Source organism: Hylobates moloch, unplaced genomic scaffold (assembly GCF_009828535.3).
Source record: "Hylobates moloch isolate HMO894 unplaced genomic scaffold, HMol_V3 SCAFFOLD_38, whole genome shotgun sequence".
Classification (NCBI taxonomy): Eukaryota; Metazoa; Chordata; class Mammalia; order Primates; family Hylobatidae; genus Hylobates; species Hylobates moloch.
In genome coordinates this window covers 204,542-215,540 of record NW_026652313.1, presented here as the reverse complement: position 1 = coordinate 215,540, position 10,999 = coordinate 204,542, and the positions used below count along the sequence as shown (strand labels likewise).

The window sequence follows — 10,999 nt, the reverse complement described above, 5'->3', positions numbered from 1 at the left end:
TGATGTGAGATGAATTTGGAGAGGAAGGCAGGGACCTAAACCTCTCTTGGCAATGCTAAGAATTTTGGATTTTACTAAGCGTGATGAGAAGCCACTAAAAACTTTTAATCGAAGAAGGGACATGAAAAAAGTTACATTTTTAAGTGATCCCTACAGCAGCTGCACTAGAGTAGATAGGAGTTGGGCAAGAAAGTAACCAATTACTACTGCCAAAGTCCAAGAGATAAACGGGGCTTGGACTAGGGTGGTGGCAATGAATAGAGAAATAAATGGATGAGAAATATTTTGGATGCTGAGATAAACAGAAGGATTAAGGATGCTTCCTAAATTTCAGTTTAAACAAATGTGTAGAAGGAAGGTGCCATTTACTGGGATAGGGAAGATGGCAAAGGAAGCAGGATTTGGAACAAGCAAAGATAGAGTTCAGTGTGTGATGCTTTTAAGATATCCAAGTGGAGATATCAAGTAGGTAGCTGGTTGTAAAATTCTGAAGAGAGGTCGGGATCAAAGGTAAAAATTAGGTGTCATCAACAGATAGATGGCATTTAGTCACAGGGATGGATGAGTTTATCTAGGGAGCTTAAGAATACAAATGAGAAGAATAGAAGTGAGAGAAGAGAAGCCCGAGGAATTTCATACTTTAAAGGATAAGAAAGGCTGGGTACAGTGGCTCATGCCTGCAGTATCCCGGCACTTTGGGAGGCTGAGGCAGGAGGATCGCTTGAGCCTAGCAGTTCTAGACTGCTAATGGTGAGATATCATCTCTAAAAAAAAAAAAAAACATTAAAAAATTAGCTGGGTGTGGTGGCAAGTGCCGGTGGTCCCAGCTACTCAGGAGGCTGAGGCAGGAGGAATGCTTGAACTTAATAGGTCGAGGCTGCAGTGAGCTGTGTTTGTGCCACTGCACTCCAGCCTGGGCAACAAAGTGATATCCTGTGTCTGAATAAATAAAGGATGGGAAAGGAAGACCCACTAGTGAAGACTGAGTAGCCAACAAGTTTAGTTAAAACTAGAAGAGGTCTGCAATATGAAAGATGAAAGTTTCCAAAAGGAGAAATGGTCAGTTGAATTGATTGCAGAGAAGAGAAAAATGTCGCTGGATTTCAGCACCATGGAGGTCACTGATTGCCACTGTAAGATTGTCAAGTGGATGGAGTTCTGCAAATACCAGAAGAATCAATTTATAGGATTCATTAGATTCAATGTTAGATTTTGAGGTTTTCTTCCCTGAGAGCTTCTGCTTTTTATTTGTTGTTGTTGTTGTTTGTTTTTAAACAGGGTCTCACTCTGCCACAGACTGGAGTGCCACAGACTGGAGTGGCACACAAGTCTGGAGTGGCACACAGACTTGATCGTGCCACAGACTGGAGTGCAGTGGCATGATCAAGGCTCTGCAGCCTCAACTTCCCAGGCTCAGGTGATTCTCCCACTTTAGCTTCCCTAGTAGCTGGGACTACAGACGCATGCCACCACGCCTAATTGCTTTTTAACTTTTTGTAGAGACACAGTCTCACTATGCTGGTCTTTAACTCCTGGGCTCAAGGAATCCTCCTGCCTCGCCTCCCAGAGTGCTGGGATTACAGGTGTGAACCACTGTGCCTGGCTAGTTCTAACTGTTTATAAGGATGGTTATTTCATTATTTTTATTCTTTCTTAGACTCTCACTTTTTCCAAAAATGTAATTTCCCTTTAAAAAATATAATAAAACTCTATCTTGCAAGCCCCAAATAGGGTCCACTGGACCCATTCATAACTTAACAGGATCCTGGTGATTCTGATTTCCTCTAGCTCCAGAAATTTTGCTATATCACTATCCTAGGGATTATTTCAACATTTTTCAGCAATTCCCAACTGTACAAGACAAAAATAGTAAGGTGGGTGCTATAACAGAAACACTGGGGACAAAAGTGAAAAAAATCATCGCTATTAGATGATTCTTCCTTTATCTTATTGTAATGCCCCAAACACTGTATCATCTTTTAAGAGGGTAGAAAAAAATCTGGAGATATTATTTTTATAGTATGTGTTATTTTTTTTTAAAGCTTTCGTTGATAAATATTCAGAATTTTTCATTTTTTCCCATAACGGCAAAGAGAAGAAAATTGATAAAGAAAAATATTTCTAATAATTAGGAAAAGCAGATGTCTAATGCAAAAACACAGAGGACTCTATACTTTAAAGATGATGGTGACATTTTATTTATTTAATTTTATTTTATTTTAGAGACAGGATCTTGCTCTGTTGCCCAGACTGGAGTACAGTGGTGTGATCATAGCTCACTGCTTCCTCGAACTCCTGGGCTCAAGTGATTCTCCTGCCTCAGCCTCTTGAGTAGGTAGGACTACGGGTATATATCACCATGCCCAGCTAATTTTTTTTACTTTTTGTGGAGAGAGCGTCTCATGCTGTTGCCCAGACTGGTCTTAATAAACTCCTGGGATCAAGCAATCCTCCCACTTAGGCCTCCCAAAGTGCTGGGATTTATCGGTGTGAGCTATCGTGCCTGGCCTGAAACATGTAAGTGAAATTTCAGATTATGAGTCTTTAGATGATGATATCCTAGATACATTTTCTCACACTCAAGAACTGACAATTCAACAACATATACCTAAGGATAAAAAGGAAATAGGGCATTCTCATCCAGTTTGACATTTAATAGGAATTACCTACTTATTCAATATTTTGCAACGAGAACCTGAGCCATCCTAAAAAAGTGTGATATATTGTCATCTTTCATGGTGTTGTGCATCCAATATACTTCATATAGTTTGTAAGATAACAAATGATAAAGGCAGATGTATATATACAAAGGTGAAGGGAAGGAAATCTATAAGGAAGAGATGAAAACATTCATTGGATTGCTAATTCTAATTGGTGTTTATAAATCTAAAAATGAAAATATTTTGCAACTAAGAAACCACGAAAATAACTACTGTCTTTTCAACAAAATGATGAGCCATCAAAGTTTTCAAAAGCACTGCTTTTTGTTTATTCAAGTGCAAGCAGCACAAAGGCAATGATAAGTTAGAATCGTTAGAGACGTATTTGAGGCCGGTGTGGTGGCTCACACCTGTAATCTCAGCACTTCGGGAGGCTGAGGCAGGTGGATCACTTGAGGTCAGGAGTTCAAGACCAGCCTGGCCAACATGGTGAAACTCTGTCTCTACTAAAAATACAAAAAGTTAGCCAGGCGTGGTGGTGGGTGCCTGTAGTCCCAGGCACTCTGGATGGTTAGGCATGAGAATTGCTTACACCCAGGAGGCGGAGGTTACAGTGAGCCAAGATTGCGCCACTGTACTCCAGCCTGGGTGACCGAGTGAGACTCTGTCTCAAAAAAAAAAAAAAAAAAAAAATGTATTTGAAGCCTGGAATCAATATTTATAAGATGATTGTGTTCCTGGTTCATATATGCTAATTGATAAGTAGTCAGTTATGTTCAAAGAACACTGTCCATTTAGGGTAAATAATCCTTCAGATGCAGGAAAATATAGAATAAAAAACGGGTTTGCTATATTTAAATTAAAATTTTTTTAAAGAATTATTTTTCACTACTCCTTTATTCTTAGCTCTGTAAATGATTTGCAAAATGACTTAACAGTATGAAAAAACAGAACAGGACCATTGGTGACGAGTATTTTCTCTGGCATATTGAGAGATAAACAGATTGGCATTATTTGTCTCACATAACAAGCAATAAAGAGGACAGAAAACACGAACCTGCCTCAGCCTCTTATAGACTGGTCTATAAGAAAATAGAAATATTATCTCACCTAAAGGAGAGTATCAGGTTAGGGTAGAGGGATTGTGGCTCAATAATGCCATCAAGGACCCAGCTCGTTTCTATGTCTCTTTGCCATCTCCAGTCCTGGTTTCATCTTTAGGCTTGTAGCAAATGGCATTAGACCTAGACATATAACATCCAAAGGAAGAAAAAAACCCACCTATCTCTCTCTCTCTCTTTCTATTAAGAGTGAGGAAACTTTTTCCAGAATTAATCCTTTTCCTCCAGCTCCTTTCTCACTTGCCTCCTGTTAGGAATAAGGGTAACAGGTATTACATAGGCTACAAACAGTATCAATGCCAGTCTAATTGCAGAAGTAGAACTAAAACAACTTACATAATATCCACTAATTGAGAACTGTCACCAGGACTAAGAATGGATCGGACTAAGTAAGTCAGCCCTTTACAACTTCCCCTTTCCCATTTTAGTGTTGTTCTGTCATCTCCAAGCATTCAGGATATTGTCTTATTCCCTGCTCCTCTTGACAGCTGCATACAAGAACAGCCAGCTGGTATATTTTCCAAGATAGGGTGAGTGGGAAGAGGTGAATAAAGGAGATGTATGGAACTGGGCGATGGAGCACGTGACCAGTGTTGGAGACTGAGATTATGACAAGCCTCAGGGACCAATGGATGATGGGCAAAAGATTGGGTTTTTGTAGCAGCCTTGAATAGCCAAGAAAAAATAAATAAATAAATAAAATAAAAATAAAAAACAAGAAGACTGGGAGAGCTGGCTAGAGCTGTCTCCCAGAACTTTTTTGGCTAGGATTTTTGTATACTTTAAAAATCCAAAGGAGGAGGTGTGGCCAGAACCAGGATGAGGAAGAATGTGATGCTGAGAGGAAGCAAAGGGAGAAAGAGGGGAGAAGGGAAGCATTTTGGTTCCTTTTGTCTCCTTTAACTGAAGTCCTGGCTTTAATAGTTTTAAATACACACTCTTCCTTTATAGTTGCCTAGTCAAAACCAAAATTGAAGATGATGGTTGGCGCAGGTTATGATTTTTTAATTGCTTCTTTTGGATGATCTTGTCTATTTGGACTGGGTTGGAACTGAAAGAGTCCTAAGAAGTGAGGAACGAGGCACAATATGTCAAATTCCTCTTCCATATGCAGTTACAAAAGCTGCTAGGCTCATGAGGAACATGCAGATTTTAGTCTGGAGAATAAAGGACATTTTCTGACCAAGGATGGAGTAAGGAAAGGTGGTGAGTTGCTGGCCATAGTATGACCTGGGACTGTGTCTGAAAGTCACAACGTATAAAGCCAATACCTTCTATATAGCATCCTGACCAACACTGGCAGCCCTATGAGGTAAAGGCCTTCAGTAAACAGAAATAACAAAGTTGCATATTAGGGTTCTGTGTACACTCAATTGTGCAAAAGGATGATTGCTCATCAGGATAAACACTTAATCCACCATTTTAACAGTAAAAGTCTGAAGGAAACAAATGACTAAGTTTCCATTTCTACCACCTTTCTCTTACCTTTGTGAAATTTCAGCACATTATTCACAGCTAGTTCCCAACCAAGTCCAGAAACTAGCACAATTAAAAAAAGAAAATGCAAAGTAAAATAGGCCCAGAATAGGTTCTTTTGATTACTTATGTTTTTGGAAATACATTTTCCTTTTTGAGTCTCCAAGAGTCCTCCTCTCAACAAGTGTAAGAGAGCCCAGGTGAGTCACTGTTCACTACTCATGGAGAAGCCAGAAGAGGCATGGTTGGGATCTTACTAACTTTATCTCTATTTCCTATCATCAGAAAAATTCGTGAAGCCCAACGCTCTAAAACATAGATTAAGAAGTTGCTTTGAGTCTGGTAACGTGTCCTACACTGGCTGTTTAGAGCCCTGCACCACCCAGGATTAAATTCCAAAGGGGACTGGGGTGGGACAGGGCAGGAAAGTGGACTCCAACACATGAACTCCTCCCTTCCTCAAACCAAATATCTGCCGCTGATATACCTTGATTGATTGTTAAATATGTATTAGGAAAAACAATCCCTTGTTATAAAATATCTTGTTTCTAAATCTATGTAGTGAGTTCCGCGCGTGTGTGTGTGTGTGTGTGTGTGTGTGTGTGTGTGTGTTTTAAAGGGGGGGGGCTTAACATTTCAAATGCAACTTCTTATATAACCATGGTATGGTGGTCTAAGACGCCAAACAGAACAAATGATTTGGGTAAACAGTTTAAATTTTGTGAAAGCCTGGAGGAATCGAATCTGGATATGGAGGAAACCTCACAAAACCTTGGGTGCTATGTGATTCAAATCACAGCCCACCGAAGCGGCCACCGCACGTACCAAGCCCTCTCCCCTAGCATACGCCTTCTGTGAACGGGCTTTTGTACCTGAACAAAGCGAGGACCCAAGTTCAGGGGCTTTGTCTCTAAAGAACAAAGATCGGCCTAGCTGCAGGCTCGCTGTGCGAAAGAACCCAGGCTCCGTGGGAACCCACGCCACTCGCGGAGCTGCACCCCGGCGGCCGCCCTCGCCCCCCGGGCCCCTTTAAGTGCCGTGCCTGCCCCCGTCCGCGTCCCCCGCGTGCCCGGAGTGCTGGGCCGCCCGCCGGCTCCTGGCCGCACCTCCCACCTCCCGCCTCCCGCCGGGGTTACGTGAGCCCGGGGCGGGCGGCCGCCGGGCCAATGGCCGCCGCCGGGGCCGCCGCGCTCCTCCCGCGCCGCCGCCGCCGCCGTGGGGCTGCGGGCTCCTCCCGCAGGAGATAACTGTCAGCGCGCGAGGCGGCGGCGGCGGGCCGGCTCAGTCATATGACCGGCAGCCGGCGGCTCCGGCGCCGAGCAGAGTTACTCAGCCGCAGCGGCCCCGCGCTCCCGCAAGGCTGGGCGGCCGCGCCGCCGCGATGGCCCCGCCACCGCGGCCGCCGCCCCCGGCTGCGCGCTGAGCCGCCGGCCCCCCGAGCGCCACGGCCGGAGCTGCGGCGGCGGCATCATGGCCCCGACCCTGCTCCAGAAGCTCTTCAACAAAAGGGGCAGCAGCGGCAGCTCCGCAGCGGCGTCTGCCCAGGGCAGGGCTCCTAAGGAAGGACCTGCCTTTAGGTGAGGGGGCGCCGAGGGGCGACTCTGGCGCGGGACCCGAGTTGGCTTCTGTGCTCGCCGGGGAGGGGACGGGTAGGGGAAAGGGAAGGGGCCGTCCAGGACGGCGCTGCCCATCGCCGGCACCTGGTCCCGGGCTTGTCGGCGTGGACGCGCCTGATCCGAGTGTGGCTCCGGACCCTCCGTGACCCTTCCTCCTGCTCTTTCTCCACAACCCAGGGTCCTTCCCCATTTCAGAGTTCTCTTGTGTTCCTTGAGGTTCCCGGGCGTGCGCTGTGCTTGGCTGTGGCGACCGGAGATTCTCCGGTTATTGGGGTGAACCTCTTCCGGGCAGAGCTGCCTGGGCGCCTCTGCGGGCCCAGCAAAGCTGTGAGCTGTCATTTTGAGGGCAGCTCCAACCTATTGTGTACGTGACAGTGTTTTGAAGTTCTGAAGGAGCAACAGTCACGAAAAAGGCATCTTTCTTCTTTCTTGCCATATATGACAAGCTCTCAAACGGATGAATGAAAGTATGTAATTTCCACATCATTTGGAAGGTTGATGCCGCATGATGTGTGGAAAGGGGGAGTAAGATGCAATTATGAAATTTCCGAGATTTCAATTGATCAAAGCTGATATGTATATTTAATAGACTTGATCTCTCGAACACATACCTTTGAATATTGATAGCATTTATGGAGAGCTTACTACCTAAAATGCTTTATGTTGATTTCTGTCGTTTACTTGTCTGACAATGTGGTGAGATAGGTGCTGTTATAATTCCCATTTTACAGGTGAGGAAACTTAAAGTCACATAACTTAGGCGGCTTGTCCAAAATCCACAGCTGTCAGCGGTAGAGCCTGTGTTTTGACCCAAGCAGTTTGACCACAGATTTCAGTCTTTAAAATCCCTATGCTATTCTGATTTCAAGGGCAAACTTTTAAAAGATGCCTTAAAATGTCCTGTATTGCCTTTGAGCATAAGTATGTTGAAAGGTTTATTTATCTTTATTTAACAATTTTTCAGCACATTTTAAAATTGAGCACCAACTCCCAATTCTGACACTCTGCTAGGTGCTTTTTGGCCAAAATGTCTTGCAAAAACGGTTCATTGTTAAACAGATCTAGACCCAGTGTAATAAACCTTTTAAAAGTTTCAAGTGAAACTTCGAAATACATTTTGCATTAAGTTTTATGTTCTATATTTTGCTTTTCTTGAATTCCGTCATTTAAAACAGTCTCTCACTGTGGTCATGTGAAAATTAAACGTGTTATGTGTGTGCGCGCGTGCATGGAAGGCATATTGTGAGGACTTTAAACTCCCCAGGTTAAATTCTCGTGTTTTCTTTAGGCTAACAAGCCTTATAAGTTGAGTGGGAATTCTATGCCTTTTGTTAGGCTGAGTACTAGTGATGCCATGTACCTTCTCAGAATGGTAGAATTACTTCGGACCCAAGGTGTGTAATTTCGTCCCTTCCCTCCCTGTAACCCAGACTCCATCAAGGGTACAAAGCCTGGAGCAGAAGGGGCATGTGGTGTTACAGGTGTCTGTACTTTGGCAGCTCTTGCCAAGGACATTTAAAGCCATTTGAATGCAGGAGGAGATAGTGGCGGTTACATTGTCATTGTTTTCTGTGCTCCTTGCCTAGTTGCCCACCACCATTTCCTCTATCCACAAGTTTAACTGAGTGTATTTGAACAAAAAAAAATTGTGGCTATATTTACTGTTGTGGGCCATGTTAGGGAAATTGATTCCCACTTCATGGGAACATTTTCAGTAGTGTTCTGACTTCTCATTTGTGTATAATGAGAAAATCGTGCCAAGTACTTTTTTTTTTTTTTTTTTGACCTCATTAGGATTTTCTACAAGTATTTGAGGTCGATGTTTTTGGAGAATTTGAGGATCCCAGTTGAAAATCCTACTTGATGAAGGCCCCCTTCAATAGTGTCCCTGATAGAGGTCACCGTGGAAAAGAAAGTAAAGTAGCAGATGTGAGCAAGGATGCTGGATGATGGGAACAAACCATCCTGTGCTCACCAGACTGACAAAGGAGACCCCCAAGCAAGTCTTTCCTTTTGCTCTTTTCACCTTGCTTAACTCTAAGATGCTGTGTAGCTGGCCTGGGAAAAGCTTCCAGGAAAATTTTTCTCTCTACCTAAAAAATTGTGAACCTGTGTTTCATTTTATCCAGATTTTGCCAAATTGGAGTTGGTATGTACTTCGGGGGGAGCAAGGTGCCTTATTGCAGGGCATTAGCTGCCCTTGGGAACTACTTTGTAGTTAAATAGAGTTTTAGAAGTGAAGGTAAAACCCTTATATTAAAAATCGAGTATTCCTAACATGAATTTGTATTCTTTAGTGCATTTAAGTACAGGATGTAACTTGTTTATCTGGAGATTGAAAATTCACTGAGGATTCAGGTAGACTTTTGGGGCAGTTTTGTAGTGTATATGGGGGAAAATCTAAGATCCAACTTTTTGTTTGTTTGTTTGTTTTAGAGTTTGTGTTTGTTTTAGATCTTCTGTTTCCGTGATGGACTTTTACTGGTTATTTTAAACTTCTCTTCTCAGAATTGTTTTGCCCTTGTTGTTAGTCCTTTTACTCTTGTGCACTTCCTAGTCCCTTCGCTGGGCTTATGACTGTTCTCATTCCTCCAGTTTTTGCACACTTGATTAGAGAGGAAATCTGTTGTCCAATATAACTAGTTTATCTCACAGGTCATTTTCAGGACTTCATGCTTCCTGGCATTTCATCTATAAACGGGATCATCATAGTCAAGATTTCTTCTGGAGTATTTCCTTTAGGATCTTGACAGAAAGCCCTTTTCATAGCTTTGAGGAAACAGGTTGCTAGGAAAACAAAAGGAATCACGATTGACCAAACTTACATGTTTGGGAGAAGTAGTCAGGAATGCTATATGATTATGGTATTTACATTTGAATAATGCTTTGTACCAGAAAAATAAATTAGGACCAAAAAAAAATGATGTGTACGATGACTCAAGTCAGAAATAGTATTATGTTCTTGGTTACCTTGGATTTAAGGCCAGGATGTTTTCAAGCCACACTATGCCCAGTGACTTACATGTGTGGTTCAAGTTTGAAGCATTATCTTAAGGTTGTTCTTGTTGTTGTTGTTTTCTCCGTGTCTTTTGTAAATTAATGGAGCAGTTTCAAACCCCTAAAATGTGTATTTAGCAGGGAGGTGAAAAGCCTGGGGTATCAGATGTTCTTTTATTTTGGAGCAGTTAAATGAAGTAGGGAAGCATATATATTATCTGGGATATGAAGAACAAGTGAAGGCATTGCAGCTGCTTGTTAGCTAGCTGTGTGAATGCCAGAGAAGAGTATACCTAAGTCCAAATGGCCTAGTAAGTGCTAATCCCCACTGTTTTGTTAGAACAAATTTAATCTGTTATAGAGTTAGTATAAGTATAATTTAATCCACTTATCAAATATCATCTGCTGCCTCTGTGCTTGTGGCTTGGTGCTCTACTTATGTAAATCCAGGCAGGACACCCACGGTCTCACCTACTGGAGTTTACAATCTAAAGGACGACAGATTATGCAGTAAGATGAATAAACAGCAGACAACACATTGGAAACTGTAACAAACAGATAAACACTGATAAAGGTAGATTTTTATATAAGCACAGAATTAAGAACTTACTTGCTGTTCTTGTGCTTGGAGTGACTAAGGGCAGGATTGTGATTTACTCTTCCCTCACATGGAGGGAAATTACACAGAAGTGCTTCCTCCCCTCCCACTAATAAGTCTCCAGATGCAAGTATTTCTAATGAGATTTGTTCTGAGGTAGGGTGGGGAATATTTTGGAAAAAAACGGTTTTGTTCTAGTACACTCAACATTTTTAATGCCAATAACGTAAAACATGACATATAAATAGCAGTTTTGATTTCTTTTGACTACTTTCTAAAAGAAAGTCTTCCTGTAGATTTTTCTTGCTTGCTGCCTTGGATCTATTGGCACACTCCTTACATCATATCTCCTTGTCCTGAAAGATACTATGCACTGGTTAGTGATTTTTTCAGAGGTGAAGAAGGGAACCCTTCCTTTGAATGCAGTGAGTTCTGTTAAGAGCACTTGGAACACAGATTGCGGAAGCCATTGATTTAGCCCTGCCTCATGTACCATGTTGATGGGAGACCCAACAAGACTCCATTTCTTTG

The 10,999-nt window shown here is 42.7% G+C and overlaps 1 protein-coding gene across 2 annotated transcripts in view; it reads left to right on the top strand.

The window, feature by feature from the left end:
- Window positions 1-6,566: 6,566 nt before the first annotated feature.
- LOC116463482 (folliculin-interacting protein 2-like) overlaps window positions 6,567-10,999 on the top strand; it is a 136,636-nt gene continuing 132,203 nt past the window's right edge. For both annotated transcript variants that reach the window (XM_032146607.2, XM_032146604.2), the window contains exon 1: window positions 6,567-6,834. In XM_032146607.2, the coding sequence (XP_032002498.1) occupies window positions 6,728-6,834 (107 nt within the window). In that variant the 5' untranslated portion in view covers window positions 6,567-6,727. The remainder of the gene's footprint in view (window positions 6,835-10,999) is intronic.